Source organism: Penaeus japonicus, unplaced genomic scaffold, assembly GCF_977035675.1.
Source record: "Penaeus japonicus unplaced genomic scaffold, GWHDUDI00000001_assembly GWHDUDI00000005, whole genome shotgun sequence".
In the NCBI taxonomy this organism is placed as follows: Eukaryota; Metazoa; Arthropoda; class Malacostraca; order Decapoda; family Penaeidae; genus Penaeus; species Penaeus japonicus.
This window is the reverse complement of record NW_028234407.1, coordinates 16582713-16602857: the sequence shown is the minus strand read 5'-3', so window position 1 is coordinate 16602857 and position 20145 is coordinate 16582713. Positions and strand designations below refer to the sequence as shown.

Below are 20145 nucleotides of genomic sequence, written 5' to 3'. Positions count from 1 at the left end.
TATGTACTTCAGGTGCAATTTTTGGTTCGGTTTCTTCAGCAACAGACTCAACCCCCAATATGGCTGGTTCCACCATAACAGTTTCAACCTGAATTGGTTCTGGTGCTGTATATACTTCAGGTCCTAATTCTGTTTCTGCTTCTTCAATAACAGACTCAACACCAAACAAATCTAGTTCTGCCATAAGAGGTTCAACCTGACTTGGTTCTGGTTCTGTATGTACTTCAGGTGCAATTTTTGGTTCGGTTTCTTCAGCAACAGACTCAACCCCCAATATGGCTGGTTCCACCATAACAGTTTCAACCTGAATTGGTTCTGGTGCTGTATATACTTCAGGTCCTAATTCTGTTTCTGCTTCTTCAATAACAGACTCAACACCAAACAAATCTAGTTCTTCCATAAGGGGTTCAACCTGAATTGGTTCTGGTTCTGTATGTACTTCAGGTGCAATTTTTGGTTTGGTTTCTTCAGCAACAGACTCAGCACCCAACAGCTCTGGTTCTACCAATACAGGTTCAACTTGCATTGATTCTGGTTCTGTGTGTACTTCAAGTACTATTTCTGGTTCTGGTTCTTCAATAATAGACTCAACACCCCACAGTTTTGGTTCTACCATAACAGGTTCATCCTGCAGTAGTTCTGGTTCTGTTTCTTCAACAGACTCAATTATCAACAGGGCTGGTTCAGCCATAACAGGTTCAACCTGCATCACATCCAGTTCTACCACAACAGGTTTGACCTGGACTATATCTGTTTCTACTACAACTGGTTCTACATGTATTACATCTGACCCTAACACTAGAGGCTCTTCAAGGACAATATCTGATTCTAGACTAACAGGCTCAGCCATTACTGATTCTGACACTAATAGTGAGTCGACAATACCAGAATCAACTTCAATCAATTCTGATTCTGCCATAACAGGTTCAACCTGCAAAATGTCAGTTTCAACAGTAACAGGTTTGACAAGAATCATTTCTGGTTTTTGATCAAATTCAATATGTATTAGTTCTAGTTCATCCACAAAAGATGTTTCCTGTACAAGTTCTGGTTGCATATCCATAGATTCATCTACCACCGGTTCTGACTCTACTGTAACAGATTCAACCTGCACAGTTTCAGATTCAACATTTACAGAATTACTTTTTGCCTGTTCTGGTTCAACCAGTTGTTCAGTCCCAGATTCTTCTCCAACTTGTTCTGGTTTTACCATAATAGGTTTAACCTGTGTCATTTCCAGTTGTGCAGCCACATCTTTGTGTCTCAGTTCTGATTCTACCAGCTCTTCGTCAATCAGTTCATTTCTATGGCTTATTGAGGTCAACTCATCCAAAATAGATACTGTCTCACTAATGTGCAATTCTTCAGATATAATGTGACTGATTATCAGGTCATCAGGGGGAGCCACAATGTTATTTTGTAAAAGGACTTCTGGTGTGAAATTGTTAAGCTCCTCCAGCATGGATTTCTGATTCATCTCATTTTCTGATGTGGGTAAAGATTCCACAAAATCAGGTATTTCTATACGGTCCACCACAACTGATGAAACCTCTCCATCACTTTCAAGTGATATCACATGCTCTTTGACAATATCTTTAGGTATTACATGTTCTATCATACCTGTTTCAGGTGGCAATATTCCTTCTACTTTAGTTTCTAGTAATCCAAATATTTCTACATTCTCAGATAATTCCATCTCTTCCACATCAGATATAGATGTTATTTCTTTTACTGCATCCTCCAGTAGTATCATTGACCCTTTCTCATCCATCATGGATTCAGGAACTGAAGTAACAACTTCCAACTTGGTTCTTGTTCCTAACACCTCTTCTTCCTTCGTTTCAGATTGTGCAAATATTTCTTTCACCACAGCCTCATGTGTTCCATCAACTTCTTCAACTGCACCTTTAGATTCTGATAAAACTTCTACTGCCATTGCAGGTGTCAGTTTATTTTTTTCTGTTACAGATCCAGGTGTAGTTATTACATCTTCCACCACAGTTTTAAGTGTTAAAATAACCTCTTCTACTCCAGCTTCAGCTAATGCCATAACCTCTTCCAGCACAGATCCAGGTGTTGACACAACCTCTTGTATCACAGTTTCCAATGTTGTTAAAACCTCTTCTATCTTAGATTTTGGTCTTGATAATTCTTCAATCTCACCTTCTGGTATTATCACTTCTTTGAACAATTCTGATATCTCTTTCATTTCAGCTTCAATTATTACTCCTTCTCCAACTTCAGATACTACATCTTTCATCCAAGTCTCAGGTGTTGCTACTTCACCATGTTCAATTATTGATACTCCTCCCACCTCAGTATCAGATATTACTACTATTTTTTCTATGGGCCCAGATGTTAATGAAATCTCCTCAAACTCAGAATCAGATGTTGAAACTTTTTCTACAAATTCTGCTGATACCTCTTTCACTTCAGTTAAAGATTCAGAAACTGATACCTTCCCTTTCAAACTGGTTTCAAGTTCTAACACTGAAATTTCTTCTATCTCAATCTCAGACACTACAATAGCTTCTTCTATGGGTTTAGAAGTCAATAAAACTGTTGATTCATTTGTCGATACCTCTTCTACTCCAGTCATTTTCGCTTCTACAGATTCAGATACTGACACCTTATCTTCTGTCCCATTCTCAAGTACTACTACTTTTTCAGGTTTAAGCACTGATACCTCTTCCATCTCTGTTTCATATTTTACTACTACTTTTTCTATAGGTTGAAGCATTGATATTTCCTCCTCAGCCTCAACTTTTGGTGTTACAATTTTTTCTACAGATTCAGATTCCAATATTTCTTCCTCTTCAGCTTGCGGTACTACCACATCTAATGAGTCAGTAACTGAAACCCTATCTTCCAATGCAGTTTCAGGAATAGTCATTTCTTCAGGTTCAAGAGCTGATACTTCTTCCATCTCCTGTACAACATCTACAAGTTTAGGTAATGATAAAACCTGTATGTAGTCAGTTTCAGGTGTTAAAACTTCTTCCACATGTTCATATACCAATGCATCATTCCAATCAGATACAGGTAGTGACATTTTGGTTTCTATGGGCTCATCTGATGACACATAATCTTCAATGTCAATTTCTTTTAGCCCACTCTCTAGTGATATCTTTTCTTCTTTCTTGATTTCTGTCAGTTCCACATTTTCTTTCAAATTTTCTTGCAGGGATGTTATATCTTCCACAAAGCCCTCAAATGTCATCCAAGCTTCTTGCAGGACTGTAATGACTTCTTCAACCATGGTGTTTGGTACAGTCACTGGACTCTCAAAGTGAATCTCTATTTCTTCTGCCATCTTGATTTCATCACTGAAAGTTACCTTATCTGAAGTATACATTCCTTCCTCTGCTTGATAAGGGATGACTGTTTCTTCTGCTTTAGATATTGATACTTCTTCTATTAGGTCAGGAATAATTATTTTTGCCTTAACTAGTTCCTCAGTTGCTAATTCTTCTTCAGCTAATTGTGGAATGACTATTTGTTCTAGTAATTCAGAAGTAATTATTTCATTTGCTAATTCAGACATGATTGTTTCCTCGTTGTTTAGTCGAGAAATGCCAGTTTCCACTTCAGCAAGCATAGGAATTGTTTCATCTTCTGTTGGTTCTTTTTCTTTTTCTGGTATTCCAAGACTTGCTATGTCTACCACAGTTACTTCATTGTTTACTTCCTCTTCAGCCATTTCAGAAGTAAATATTTCTACAATTGGCTCAGTAAGAATAGTTTGGTCTATAGATGGTACAAGAGCAATTGCTTCTTCTACAAATGATTCAGGAATAACAATTTCTTTTTTAGTAGAATTAAGAATTTCTAATTCTTCTTTTGTAGAATCTAGATTTAGCATTTCTTCTGCTCCTTCTGAAAAAATTATATTCTCTTCAGGAGTAACTATTTCCGATATTTCAGTAGTCATCAGAGTTTCAAGTGGCTCATGAGCAAGAGCTATTTCCTCTTCTAATGTATCAAGAATGCTTGTTCCTTCATATGGTTTAGAAGAGACTACTTCCTCTCCAATTATACCAGTAGCTTCAGCTTCAAATGCTTTATTTTCCCTTGAAAGCTCAAGAGGAGGTATTACTTCTACTTGTTCTGAAATAAACATTTCTTTCCCAGTTTGATCTTTTTCTTCATCATTTGATTCAGGAGCCATGAATTCTACTGTATTAGATGTTCCAAACATGACAATTTCCTTAGCTGAATCAAATGAAATTAATACTTCAACTGGCTCAGAGGTGAATACTTCCTTTTTTTCTGATTCAACCGAGACTAATTCATCTGGAGCTGCATCTGGTATAATCATTTCTTCTCTAGCTTCATCCACTTTAGAAATGACAAAGGCATCTAATTCTTCTCTCACTAATTCAGGAGCTGCAACCTCTTCCACTGGCTTAACATCGTTTGGGATTTCTTCCTCTGGTTCAAAAACACTTATTTGCTCTACTAACTCATGAATGAGCATTTTTTCTATTGGTACTTCAGGAGTGACTGATTTTTTCTCCACCATTAGTTCAGAAGAAAAAATATCTCTGTCTTTGACTTGTGATACCATTTGCTCTACTTCTGATTTGAAGATAACTACATCTTTATCAGGAAGGTCTATGTTTTCACCAGTTTGTTCAAGATATATTTCTTCTCTAACTAATATTGGAGCAACTAATTCTTCTTCAGACACCTCTGAAGTCATTACTGCCTTTACTTCTGGTTCAGAAACAAATATTTCAGTTGATCCCAAAATGACCATTCCCTTTTCTGTTCCTTTCATTTCAGACATAGCAACTATTTCCTCTCCTTCTTTCAATTTCATAGCCACTGCATTAGATTTTCCATGTTCTTCTGGTGTAACTGCTAACCCATCTAAATCCTCATTCTGAATTCTAAATTCTGCATTCTCCAACCACTGCCTTCCTGGGTCAAACTCAAATGTTTCTATTTGAGTAACCTTTTCATTGCTGGGTACTTCATTTGTCTGGAAATCATAATCTTCCAGAGCTGTTCTTTTATGTTCATTTTCATATAGATCTGGTTCAACTTCAAACAAAATTTCTCTTGATGTAATGTATGTTTTATCCAAATGAGTATTCATAACTTCTTGATTAAACTCTACTTCAACGCTACTTACTCTTTTATCTAAATTCACACTCATACCTGCTTCAAATGTAGTTTCAGGTCCTACAATTGGAATTTCTACTGCTGGAACCTCATTTTCTAGATTAAGTTTTCTGTAAGAAAGAAAATCTCTCTCTTCTTCAGCAATAGCCACTACAGATCCTTGCAAAAATTCTGTTGCTTCAGCATCTTCCATTTCTGTTGCAACTACTGTAACATCTTCAACCAAAGTTTTAGGTCTTTCTTCTTCTGTGCTTAATGGTTCATAAATGTTATCGTTTTTTACTTTACTTTCTGACTGTGACAGATATTCCAAATACTTCTGATCTTCTACAGGGACTACACATGGATCATTGAATTCATTCCCTGTTCTTTGACAAACATTATCAATATCTTCATCTCTGTCTTCTGCAATAAAAACATCACTAAATGAAATATCATCATCTATAACAGCCAATGTTTCACCTCCATTTCCCAGAATTTCAGAAGATAATTTCATTTTCAAATCTTTTTTCATTTGATCTAAAACCTTTTCTGTATTTCTGTCCTCCAGTATAGTTCCCCTAGAGGTAATTTCTACTTCTTCAGCAGAAAAATATGTAGGTTTTGATGCAACTTTAATCATAATATCTGAGGAAAGTACTTTATCCTCATTCAAATTTGTATAATAATCTAACTCCCTCAAACGAGATTGCATTCCCTCAATACTTAGTTCTTCTTCTTTATCTTTGAGTGGGTAATATTCCTGGTAAGTACTTGATATAACATGTTGCAATCTCTCTTGCTCCTTGTATGTACTTTGGTTAACAGTTGCTTTCTTCACACTCTCAGATACTTCACTATCAATTCCCTCATTTACTTCATAACCACAAACAATACTTTCTAGGCTCCCAACTCTGATGTCACCTGCATCTTTTATAATATCCTTATTAACCATATTTTCAAAAGCTTCTTCTCCATGGGACATTTTTAAAGGTTCTTCTTGAAGTGCAGTGCCAATGAAGCTTTCACCTTTTTCATGTTCCACTAGTTTCACAAAATCTGACAAATCTTCACTAATCTCAGAAATGCCTTGAATTTCAGAAGTTGCTTCATTGGTGATTCCAAGATCTCCTATAATAGGGTATATTTCGTTATCAACATTTTTCGAATACAGATCATGACCTACAGAGAGTAATTCTTTTGTTACTACAGGGGTGTCTATCTTATCTGTGGGTAAACTACCTAGGAAGTCCTTATCAATGTCATAATCACTTCTAGCAACATCTCCATCAGTAGCATATGTTTTTGGTATTCTGTCTTCAAATGTGGTGGCAATTTCCAATTCAGTACTTTCAGCAATACCTTCATCTCTCAGAAAACTAAGAGAATCCTGAGCAGCCAAACTGTTCATTATTTTAGCATCAGAAATGTCATGAATTTCAAGATCAAATCTATTATCAATAGCTGTTTCTAAACTATCAAAATCTTTGGAAATATCAATAACCTCTTTTAGTGGAGTCTCAACATCTCCAAGGCTCTCAAAATCATAGGATTCAGTATCAATTTGATTAAAAATGTCAACAAGTTTCTCTTCTGAAGAAACAAGTTTATCAAAACCATTTATGTCTACATTAGTTGAACCAATGTTTTCAAAAGAATCATTACTTTCCACTTGTACATCTTTTATTCCTGTTTCATAACTACCCGAAGACTCTGTTTTAACTGAGAGACTGGGGTTTAATTCCATATATTTTTCTTTTACTAAATCTGGATCACTCTCAAACTTTGCCTCAGATTTACCAATTGTTTCATCCAGCTCAAAACTCTCAACATCAGCTCTAAATTTTACATCATCAGTTTCACTAGGATTAACTACATCAGTTTCCAAAAATTCAGTGGTACTAATATCAACTGGTTCATCTATAACCCTTTTTTCATGGCCAACCAAAAGCTTGAAAGGTATCACATCAGGAATATCAACATTAACTTCATCCAAACCTATCTCCTCTTGAACATGTGAACCAGATGGGTTGATTAAATCGATTTCCTGCTTTGCTTCTAAAGACCATCTGGCTACTGATATATCCAAATCTCCTGTACTAGTTGTATCTGATGACTGGGATATACTACCAAATTTCTTATCATAAGCTGGTCTGGGTTTATCAACTTCATCATATACTGTGGTCAATATTCCAACTTCAGTATCTGCCTCAGTTTCTTTCTTTATTACAAGCTGATCCTGTGAGTTAATATCAAGTCCTACAGCTGCTGCTTTTACAAGGCCTTCTGCATGTTTCCCTAAGCCAATATCATCCTGCAAACTTAATTTCTGAAACTCACTTGCTTCTTGCTTTCCTTGAGATGAATAAGATACATCTTCCATTTTACTGACACTTCTAGGCATATTACCTCTCTTTAAGTGCATCTCATCAAAGTTCTGCTTCAAAAGAGAAGTACTTGCCTGTGTCCCCTTTAAAACAACTTTCTTCATATCAACCACTTTACAGTCATAAAGTGCTGCAGAAGACTTGCTAATTGCAACATGATAACTGGACTCCCCCATTCCAGCACCTCTTATAATATGCACTTCTTTACATTCCCCTTGTGATCCAATCTCATCATCTAGATAATCCAACACTTCAGAAAACTCCTTGAAATGTCTGGTATTGTTTTCATCAACTTCAAAAGCAAAATATCTGTATTTTGTATCCTGAGTGAACAATCTGAAAGTGCATGAATATTCATCCTCTGAGTCTGGTTCCTCCAATAATACTTCTGGGACCATTTCTTCATTTTCTGTGCTCCTTCTTAATCTATTTCTCCTAATCACATTACTTTCAGTATTTGAATTGGTTGGATCATGAAAAGTACCTGGCCAATATGTAGTTTCAACTACATCCTTTAACACATCCTTCATGCCTTGATGTTCTGCAACTGATGATTCATTGATGTCAATTGTGATATCACCCATTCCTATGACAGTGCCAATATCCTCAGCCAAAACAGATTCAGCTGGAATAGATGGAATTTCGAATAGTGTTTCTTTCTCTGATAAGAGAGCATCAACTTCTATAACTACAGCATTAGTCTCAATATCCTTATCCTCAGAATCAACTTCCCTAGGCTCAGTTTTCTCATTCTCAAATAGGTCATTTACAAATTCTTCATCAATGACATTAGCTGGTTCTATAACAATTTCATTAGAAATGGAATTTCCTTCAACCACAACTTTATTTGCAATATCAACTTCCCTCCTTTTGACATTATCAACCTCCTTCATCACATTTGAGAAAGTACCTCTTCCAGTCACAGCTTCCAGTGTGTTTTCTATTTTGTCAAAGACTGTTTCAGTTGTACCAATATAAGATTCCTTGAACAAATCTTCAAATGCAGTTTCAGTTGAGACACCATGAACATTTTCTATTACAGATTCAAATGTGACACTAACATCTTCCCTGAATGCTGCCTCCTTTAAGGCAGCATCTCCCTCTTCAATCACTGTTTCAATTACAACAGTGTCAACCTCCTTAAGCACAGCTTCAGTTGTGACAGTATCAACATCCTTAAATGTAGCCTCAGTCAGCATAGCATCAATATCTTCCATTACACCTGTGTCAGTATCTATTTTAATTACTTTTCCTAGGGCAGCTTCAATTTCCTCAATCACAGCTTCATCTATATTAGTATCTAATTCCTCAAACACAGCTTCAATTGAGGTAGTATCAGTCTCAAGCATAGCTTCAGTTAGCACAGTATCAATATCATTCAAAGATTCACTTGAGGCAGTATCTACCTTGTCAACAGCAACTTCAGCAGTGACACTATCATCTTCCTTATCTGTAGCTTCAATTGTGACAACATCAACTCCTATAACAGTTGTCTCACCTAAGCCTGTATCAAATTCCTCAATTACATATTTGCTTGTGACAACATCAACTTCCTTAGCTACTACATCAGATGAGCCAACTTCCTTTACAGTAGTTTCAACTGAGCTAAGAACAACTTTAGTTGTAATGCTATCAAGGACAGCTTCACTTTTGGCTATATATACTTTGTCAACCACTGCATGAGTGAAGACAGGACCAATATCTTCATCTTTAGCTATGATAGTATCAACATCCATGAGTGTAACTTCACATGTGGCACTATCTACTTGACCAGCAGCTTTAGTTGTAATGGATCCAACTTCTTCAACTGTAACTGCAGCTGTGACAGCAATATCCTTAACAGAGGCTTCTTCTGAGACAGACTCAACTTCCTTTACATATGTAATAGTACCAATATCCTCTAGTACAGCTTCAGTTGTGATGGTATCATTTTCATCAAATGCAATTTCAGCTGAGGCAGTATCAGTTGTGATATCATCAACTTCCTCAACTGCAGTTTTAGTTGTGGCAGTATCAACTTCCTCAACTGTACCTTCAGTTGTGACTGTATTAACTTCCTTAAATGCAACTTCAGTTGTGACTGTATCAATAATCTCAATTGGATCATCAGTTGTAACAGTATCAACTTTACCAACTGCATATTCAGTTGTGATAGTATCAACTTCATCAACTACAGGTTCAGTTGTGATAGTATCAATTTCATCAACTGCAGCTTCAGTTGTGATAGTATCAACTTCATCAACTGAAGCTTTAGTTGTGATAGTATCAATTTCATCAACTACAGCTTCAGTTGTGAAAGTATCAACTTCATCAACTGAAGCTTCAGTTATGATGATATCAACTTCATCAACTACAGCTTCAGTTGTGATAGTATCAATTTCATCAACTGCAGCTTCAGTTGTGATAGTATCAACTTCATCAACTACAGCTTCAGTTATGATAGTATCAACTTCATCAACTGCAGCTTCAGTTGTGATAGTATCAACTTCATCAACTGCAGCTTCAGTTGTGATAGTATCAACTTCATCAACTGAAGCTTCAGTTGTGATAGTATCAACTTCATCAACTGAAGCTTCAGTTGTGATAGTATCAACTTCATCAACTGAAGCTTCAGTTGTGATAGTATCAACTTCATCAACTGAAGCTTCAGTTATGATAGTATCACCATCAACTGCAGCTTCAGTTGTGATAGTATAAACTTCATCAACTACAGCTTCAGTTGTGATAGTATCAACTTCATCAGCTGAAGCTTCAGTTGTGATAGTATCAACTTCATCAACTGAAGCTTCAGTTGTGATAATATCAACTTCAGCTTCAGTTGTGATAGTATCAACTTCATCAACTACAGGTTCAGTTGTGATAGTATCAATTTCATCAACTGCAGCTTCAGTTGTGATAGTATCAACTTCATCAACTACAGCTTCAGTTATGATACTATCAACTTCATCAACTGCAGCTTCAGTTGTGATAGTATCAACTTCATCAACTACAGCTTCAGTTGTGATAGTATCAACTTCATCAACTGCAGCTTCAGTTGTGATAGTATCAACTTCATCAACTACAGCTTCAGTTGTGATAGTATCAATTTCATCAACTATAGCTTCAGTTATGATAGTATCAACTTCATCAACTGCAGCTTCAGTTGTGATAGCATCAACTACAGCTCCAGTTATGATAGTATCAACTTCATCAACTGCAGCTTCAGTTGTGATAGTATCAATTTCATCAACTGAAGTTTCAGTTATGATAGTATCAACTTCATCAACTGAAGCTTCAGTTGTGATAATATCAACTTCAGCTTCAGTTGTGATAGTATCAACTTCATCAACTACAGGTTCAGTTGTGATAGTATCAATTTCATCAACTGCAGCTTCAGTTGTGATAGTATCAACTTCATCAACTACAGCTTCAGTTGTGATAGTATCAACTTCATCAACTACAGCTTCAGTTGTGATAGTATCAACTTCATCAACTGCAGCTTCAGTTGTGATAGTATCAACTTCATCAACTGCAGCTTCAGTTGTGATAGTATCAACTTCATCAACTGCAGCTTCAGTTGTGATAGTATCAACTTCATCAACTGAAGCTTCAGTTATGATAGTATCAACTTCATCAACTGCAGCTTCAGTTGTGATAGTATCAACTTCATCAACTGAAGCTTCAGTTGTGATAGTATCAACTTCATCAACTGCAGCTTCAGTTGTGATAGTATCAACTTCATCAACTGCAGCTTCAGTTGTGATAGTATCAACTTCATCAACTGCAGCTTCAGTTGTGATAGTATCAACTTCATCAACTACAGCTTCAGTTGTGATAGTATCAACTTCATCAACTGCAGCTTCAGTTATGATAGTATCAACTTCATCAACTGCAGCTTCAGTTGTGATAGTATCAATTTCATCAACTGCAGCTTCAGTTGTGATAGTATCAACTTCATCAACTGCAGCTTCAGTTGTGATAGTATCAACTTCATCAACTACAGCTTCAGTTATGATAGTATCAACTTCATCAACTGAAGCTTCAGTTGTGATATTATCAACTTCATCAACTGAAGTTTCAGTTATGATAGTATCAACTTCATCAACTGCAGCTTCAGTTGTGATAGTATAAACTTCATCAACTACAGCTTCAGTTGTGATAGTATCAACTTCATCAACTGAAGCTTCAGTTGTGATAGTATCAATTTCATCAACTGCAGCTTCAGTTATGATAGTATCAACTTCATCAACTGCAGCTTCAGTTGTGATAGTATCAACTTCATCAACTGCAGCTTCAGTTGTGATAGTATCAACTTCATCAACTGCAGCTTCAGTTGTGATAGTATCAACTTCATCAACTACAGCTTCAGTTGTGATAGTATCAACTTCATCAACTGCAGCTTCAGTTGTGATAGTATCAATTTCATCAACTGCAGCTTCAGTTGTGATAGTATCAACTTCATCAACTGCAGCTTCAGTTGTGATAGTATCAATTTCATCAACTGCAGCTTCAGTTGTGATAGTATCAACTTCATCAACTACAGCTTCAGTTATGATAGTATCAACTTCATCAACTGCAGCTTCAGTTGTGATAGTATCAACTTCATCAACTACAGCTTCAGTTGTGATAGTATCAACTTCATCAACTGCAGCTTCAGTTGTGATAGTATCAATTTCATCAACTGCAGCTTCAGTTGTGATAGTATCAACTTCATCAACTGCAGCTTCAGTTGTGATAGTATCTTCATCAACTGCAGCTTCAGTTGTGATAGTATCTTCATCAACTGCAGCTTCAGTTATGATAGTATCAACTTCATCAACTGCAGCTTCAGTTGTGATAGTATCAATTTCATCAACTGCAGCTTCAGTTGTGATAGTATCAACTTCATCAACTGCAGCTTCAGTTGTGATAGTATCAACTTCATCAACTGCAGCTTCAGTTGTGATAGTATCAACTTCATCAACTGCAGCTTCAGTTGTGATAGTATCAACTTCATCAACTGCAGCTTCAGTTGTGATAGTATCAACTTCATCAACTGCAGCTTCAGTTGTGATAGTATCAACTTCATCAACTGCAGCTTCAGTTATGATAGTATCAACTTCATCAACTGCAGCTTCAGTTGTGATAGTATCAATTTCATCAACTGCAGCTTCAGTTGTGATAGTATCAATTTCATCAACTGCAGCTTCAGTTGTGATAGTATCAACTTCATCAACTGCAGCTTCAGTTATGATAGTATCAACTTCATCAACTGCAGCTTCAGTTGTGATAGTATCAACTTCATCAACTGCAGCTTCAGTTGTGATAGTATCTTCATCAACTGCAGTTTCAGTTGTGATAGTATCAACTTCATCAACTGTAGCTTCAGTTGTGATAGTATCAACTTCATCAACTACAGCTTCAGTTGTGATAGTATCAACTTCATCAACTACAGCTTCAGTTGTGATAGTATCAACTTCATCAACTGCAGTTTCAGTTGTGATAGTATCAATTTCATCAACTGCAGCTTCAGTTGTGATAGTATCAACTTCATCAACTGCAGCTTCAGTTGTGATAGTATCAATTGAAACTGCAGCTTCACTTGTGATAGTATCAACTACCACAACTGCTTCAGTTGTGAAAGGATCAACTTCCTCAATGGCAGCTTTAGTTGTGACAGCATCAACTTCCTCAATGGCAGCTTCAGTTGTGACAGTATCAACTTCCTCAATGGCAGCTTCAGTTGTGACAGTATCAACTTCCTCAACTGCAGCTTCATTTGTGAGTGTATCAAATTCCTCAACTACAGCTTCATTTGTGAGTGTATCAAATTCCTCAACTACAGCTTCAATTGTGATAGTATCAACTTCCTCAACTGCAACTTCAGATGTGACAGAATCAACTACTACTACAGATTCAGTTGTGACAGTATCAACCTCCTCAACCACTGCTTCAGTTGTAATAGTATCAACTTCCTCAATTGCAGCTTCAGTTGTATCAGTATCAACTACCTCAACTCTAGCTTCAGTTTTGACAGCAGTAACTTCCGCTGATGCAGCATCAACCCTCTCAATTTCAGTTACAGGTGTGACAGTACCACCTACAACTGTATTTACAATTATGACAGTATTACCTTCCTCAACTGCAGCTTCATATGTGAGTGTATCAAATTCCTCAACTGCAGCTTTTGTTGTAACAGTATCAACTTCCTCAATTGCAGCTACAGTTGTGACCGTATCAACAACCCTAACCATAGCTTCAGTTGTGACAGTATCAGCTACCTCCACTGCAGCAACACTTATGACAGTATCAACTTCCTCAATTAAATCTTCAGTTGTGACACTATCAACTACCGCACCTGCATCTTCAGGCTTGACAGTATCAGCTTCCTCCACTGCAGCAACAATTATGACAGTATCAACTTCAATTAAATCTTCAGTTGTGACAGTATCAACTACCGCACTTGCATCTTCAGGTTTGACAGTATCAGCTACCTCCACTGCAGCTTCATTTGTGACAGTATGAACTTCCTCAATTGAATCTTTAGATGTGACAGTATCAACTATTTCCACTGCAGCTTCAGTTTTGACAGAATCAACTTCCTCAAGTGCAACTTCAGTCGTGACAGTAACAGATTCCTCAACTGCAGCTTCAGTTGTGACAGTATCAACCATTCCAGCTGCAGCTTCAACTGGTACACTACCAACTTTCCTAACTGCAGCTTCAGTTTTGACAGCTTCAGTTTTGACAGTATCAACTTCAATCCTAGTTTCACTAGCAACTTCCTCAACTGCAGCTTCAGTTGAGGCAAGATCAAGTTTCTGAGATACAATTACAGTTGTGATAGTATCAACTTCAACTTCAACATCAGTTGTGACAGTATCTACTTTCTCAACTGTAGCTTCAACTGCTACACTATCAACTTCAACTGCAGCTTCAGTTTTGACAGCATCAACTTCCTCAACTGCAGCTTCAGTTATGACAGTAGTAACTTCCCCTGCAGCTTTAGTTGTGACAGTATCAACCTCTAATGCAGCATCAACCCTCTCAATTCCAGTTACAGTTGTGTCGGTATCAACTTTAACTACAGCCCTAGTTGTAACATTATGAGCTACATCTTCAGCTTCAATCATGATTATGTCAACTTCCTCAACTGTAGCTTCAGTTATCACTGTATCAACTTCTTTGACTGCAGCATCAACCCTCTTGATTACAAATTCAGTTATGGCAGCATGAACTACCACTGCAGCTTCACTTGTGACAATATTAACTTCCTCAACTGCAGCTTCAGTTGTGACTGTATCAACTTCAACTGAATCTTCAGGTGTGACAGAATTAACTTCATCATCTGCAGCTTCAGTTATGACACAATCAACTTCTTCAACTGCAGTTTCAGTTGTGACACTATCAACTTCAATAGCAGCTTCAGCTGTGACAGTACCAACTTCCACTGATACATCATCTTCAGCTCCAGCTTCAGATGTAACAATATCATCGACCTCAATTGAATCTTCAGTTGTGACAGCATCAACTTCCACTACAGCTTCAGTTGTGACTGTATCAACTTCCTCAACTGCAGCTTCGGTTGTGGCACTATCACCTTCCTCAACTGCAGCTTCAGTTTGGACACTATCAACTACCTCAATTGCTCCAGTTGTATCAGAATCAACTACAACCTTGGTTGTCACACTATCACCTTTAATTGTAGCTTCAGTTGTGACAGTATCAACTTCCTCTAAAGCAGCATCAATCCTCTCAATTGCAGCTTCTGTTGTAACAGTAACTACCTCAATTGAAGCTTCAGTTATGACAGTATCAACTTCCACAATTGCAGCTTCAGTTGAGAAAGTATCAACTTCAGTTGTGACAAGATAGACTCCAAATCCATTTATAGTTGTGCCATCAATTTCAACTGCAGCTTCAGTTGTGACTGTATCAACTTTCTCAATTGCAGCTTCAGTTGTAACAGTATCAACTTCAACTGTAGCTTCAGTTGTGACCCAATCAACTTCCTGAACTGTAGTTTCAGTTGTGAGAGTATCAATTTTCTTGATTGTTGCTTCAGTTGTGGCAGTATTAACTAGCTCAACTGAAGGATCAGTTGTAACAGTGTGAACTTCCTCAACAGCAACTACAGTTGTGACAGTAATTTCTTCAACTACAATTTCAGTTGCAACAGTAACTACCTCAATTGAAGGTTCAGTTATGACAGTATCAACTTCCACAGCTGCAACTTCAGTTGAAAAAGTATGCACTTCCACTGCAGCTTCAGTTGTGACAGTATCAACCTCCTTGAATGCATCTTCAATTTTGACGGGATCAACTTTAACTGTAGCTTCAGTTGTGACACAATTACCTTCCTGCAATGCAGCTTCAATTGTAAGTGTAACAACTTCCTCAACTGTGACAGTATCAACTATAGCCATGGTTGTGACACTATCACCTTCAACTGAAACTTCAGTTGTGATAGCATCAACTTCCTCAACTGTAGATCCAGTTGTGACAGTATCAGTTTCCTCTGACGCAGCTTGAACTTTTTCAATTGCTGCTTCAGCTGTGAAATTATCAACTTCCTCAATGGCAGCATCACTTGTGACAGCACTAAACTCCACTGATGCAGCATAAACCTTCTCAATTGCAACTTCAGTTCTGACACTATTAACATTATCAACTATAGCATCAGTTATAACATTATCAAGTTCCTCTGATGCACCATCAACCCTATCAATTGCTGCTTCATCTATGACATAATCAACTTCCTCAATTGCAGCTTCAGTTGTGACAATATCAAATTCCACAACTGTAGCTTCAGTCGTGACACTATCAATTTCCTCTGATGCAACCCTCTCAATTACAGCTTCAGTTGTGTCAGCATCAACTACCTCCACCAAAGCTTTTGTTGTGACAGTATGAACTACCTGAACTGCAGCTTCAGTTGCAACAGTATGAGCTACCTCAACTGCAGCTTCAGTTGTGACAGTATGACCTTCAACCTCTGCTTCATTTGTGAAATTAACTACCTCAATAACAGCTTCAGTTGTCTCAGTATCAACTTTGCTAACTGGAGCTTCAGTTGTGACAGCATCAGCTTCCTCAACTACACCTTCAATTGTGACAGTACCAACAACTAATGCAATTTCAGTTGTGGTAATATCAACTTCAATGTCTGAAGATACAGATGTGACAGTACCAACTTCCTCAACTGTTGCTTTAGTTGTGAGAGTGTCAACTACCTTAACTGTATCTTCAATTGTGACTGTATCAACTTCCACAACTGTTGCTTCAGTTGTGATGGTATAAACTCCCTCAACTGTAGCTTCAGTTGTGACAGTATCAACTTCAACCTCAGCTCCAGTTGTGACAGTATCAATATCCCCAACAGAAGTTTGAGTTGTGCTAGCATCAACTTCCTTAATTGGAGCTTCAATTGTGACAGCATCAGCTTCCTCAAATGCAGCTTCAATGGTGACAGTATCAGCTTCCCCAACTGCAACTTCACTTATGACATTATCTAATGAAATATCTACTTCCTTAAATGGAGCTCCAATTGTGACAGCATCAGCTTCCTCAACTGCAACTTCACTTATGACATTATCTAATGAAATATCTACTTCCTTAAATGGAGCTCCAATTGTGACAGCATCAGCTTCCTCAACTGCAGCTTCAGTTGTGATAGTATCAACCTCAACTGCAGCTTCAGTTGTGACAGCATCAAATTCCTCAACTGCAGCTTCAGTTATGGTAGTATCAGCTTCATTAATTGCACCTTCAGTTGTGACAGTATCAACCTCAACTGCAGTTTCAGATGTGATAGTACAAACCTCAAATGGAGCTCCAGTTATGATAGTATCAACCTCAACTGCAACATCAATTTTGACATTATCAACCTCAACTGCATCTTCAACTGTAATAGTGTCAACCTCAACTGCAGTTTCATTTATGAAAGCATCAAATTCCTCAACTCCAGCTTCATTTATGATATCATATTCCTTAACTGCAGCTTCAGTTGTAACAGTATCAAATTCTTCAATTGCAGTTTCAAATGTGACAGCATCAACTATATCCACTAAAGTTTCAGTTTTAGTATCAACTTCCTTAACTGCTTCTTCAGTTGTGAGAGTATCAAATGTCTTAACTACAGGTTCAATTGTGAAAGTATCACCTCCCACTGCAGCTTCAGTTGTAACAGTATCAACTACCACTGCAGCTTCAGTTGTAACAGTATCAACTTCCATTGCAGCTTCAGTTGTGACTGTATCTACTTCAACTGCAACAGTATCAGCTTCTGATACAATTTCAGTTGTGACAGTATCAACTTCCTCAACTGTATCAGCTTCAATTGCGACAGTATCGGCTTCTGATGCAATTTTAGTTGTGACAGTATCAACTTCTAATACAATTTCGGTTGTGACAGTATCAGTTTCCTTAACAGTACCTTCAGTTGTGACCGCTTCTTCAACTACAGCTTCAGTTGTGAAAGTATCAACTTCCTCAACTGTAGCTTCAGTTGTGACAGTATGAACTTCTAGTACAATTTCAGTTGTGACAGTATCAACAATCCCAAATGCACCTTCAGTTGTGACAGTATCAACATTCTCAACTACAACTTCAGTTTGGATAGTATTAACTTCTCTTCCAATTTCAGATGGGACAGTATCATCTTCCATAACTAAAGCTTCAGTTGTGATAGCATTAAATGGCTCAACTGCTGCTTCAGCTGTGACTGTATCAACTTCCTCAATTGCAGCTTCAGTTGTGACTATATCAACTTCCTCAACTGCAGCTTCAGTTGTGATTGTAACAAATTCCTCAACTAAAGCTTCAGATGTGACTGTATCAACTTCCTCAAATAAAGATTTAGTTGTAACAATATCAACTTCAACTGCAGCATCACTTGTGACTGTATCAACTTCCACACTTACAGCTTCAGTTGTAACATTATCAACTTCATCAAAAGCAGCTTCAACTTCAACTGTTTCAGTTGTGACAGTATAAAGTATCTTAACTGCAGCTTTAGATGGGACAGTATCAAATACCTCAGCTGCAGCTTCTGTTGAAACAGTTTCAACTTCTGCAATTGAAACTTCAACTTCTTCAACTGTAGTTTCGGTTGTGACAGTATCAACTTCCTTAACTGCAGCTCTAGTTGTGACAGTATCAAATTCCTCAACTGCAGTTTCAGTTGTGACAGTATCAATTGCAGCTTCAGTTGTGATTGTATCAACTTCCTCAACTGGAGTTTCAGTTGTAACTGTATCAATTTCCTCAACTGGAGTTTCAGTTGTGACTGTATCAATTTCCTCAATTATAGCTTCAGTTATGACACCATCTTCCTCAACTGAAGCTTCAGTTGTGACTGTATCAATATCCTCAATTGCAGCTTCAGTTGTGACAGTATTTACTTCCTTAACTACAGCTTCAGTTGTGACACTATCAACTTCCTCAACTGAAGCTTCAGATGTGACTGCATCAACTCCTTCAACTATAGCTTCAGTTATGACACTAACAACTTCCTCAACTGGAGTTTCAGTTGTGACTGTATCAACTTCCTCAACTAAAGCTTCAGATGTGACTGCATCAACTTCCTCAGCTATAGCTTCAGTTGTGACTGTATCAATTTCCTCAACTATAACTTCACTTATGACACTATCAATTTCCTCAACTAGAGTTTCAGTTGTGACTGTATCAATTTCCTCAACTATAGTTTCAGTTGTGACTGTATCAATTTCCTCAACTATAACTTCAGTTACAACACTATCAATTTCCTCAACTAGAGTTTCAGTTGTGACTGTATCAATTTCCTCAGCTATAGCTTCAGTTGTGACTGTATCAATTTCCTCAACTATAACTTCAGTTACAACACTATCAATTTCCTCAACTAGAGTTTCAGTTGTGACTGTATCAATTTCCTCAACTATAACTTCAGTTACAACACTATCAATTTCCTCAACTAGAGTTTCAGTTGTGACTGTATCAATTTCCTCAGCTATAGCTTCAGTTGTGACTGTATCAATTTCCTCAACTATAACTTCAGTTACAACACTATCAATTTCCTCAACTAGAGTTTCAGTTGTGACTGTATCAATTTCCTCAACTAGAGTTTCAGTTGTGACTGTATCAATTTCCTCAACTATAGTTTCAGTTATGATACTATCAACATCCTCAACTGGAGTCTCAGTTGTGACTGTATCAACTTCCTCAACTGGATTTTCAGTTGTGACTGTATCAACTTCCTCAACTGAAGTTTCAGTTGTGACTGTATCAACTTTCTCAACTGGAATTTCAGTTGTAACTGTATCAACTTCAACTGCAGCTTCAGTTGTGATTGTATCAACTTCCTCAACTGCAGCTTCAGTTGTGACTGTATCAACTTTCTTAAATGGAGTTTCAGTTGTGACTGTATCAACTTCCGTAACTGAAGCTTCAGATGTGACTGCATCAACTATCTCAACTAGAGTTTCAGTTGTGACTGTATCAACTTCCTCAACTGAAGCTTCAGATGTGACTGTATCAACTTCCTCAACTGGAGTTTCAGTTGTGACAGTATCAACTTCCTCAACTGGAGTTTCAGTTGTGACTGTATCAACTTCCTCAACTATAGCTTCAGTCATGACACCATCAACTTCCTCAACTGAAGTTTCAGTTGTGACAGTATCAACTTCCTCAACTGGAGTTTCAGTTGTGACTGTATCAA

At 37.4% G+C, this 20145-nt stretch overlaps 1 protein-coding gene across 1 annotated transcript in view; it reads right to left on the bottom strand.

Moving 5' to 3' along the window:
- LOC122252762 (uncharacterized) overlaps positions 1-19890 on the bottom strand; it is a 55069-nt gene extending 35179 nt beyond the window's left edge. The window contains exons 1-4 of the mRNA XM_086536662.1: positions 19823-19890; positions 13054-19601; positions 10556-10722; positions 1-9550 (exon numbers count right to left, since the gene is read on the bottom strand). The exon at positions 1-9550 is cut by the window's left edge and continues 1553 nt beyond it. Coding sequence (XP_086392788.1) covers positions 1-9550; positions 10556-10722; positions 13054-19601; positions 19823-19890 — 16333 coding nt within the window. The remainder of the gene's footprint in view (positions 9551-10555; positions 10723-13053; positions 19602-19822) is intronic.
- Positions 19891-20145: the final 255 nt, after the last annotated feature.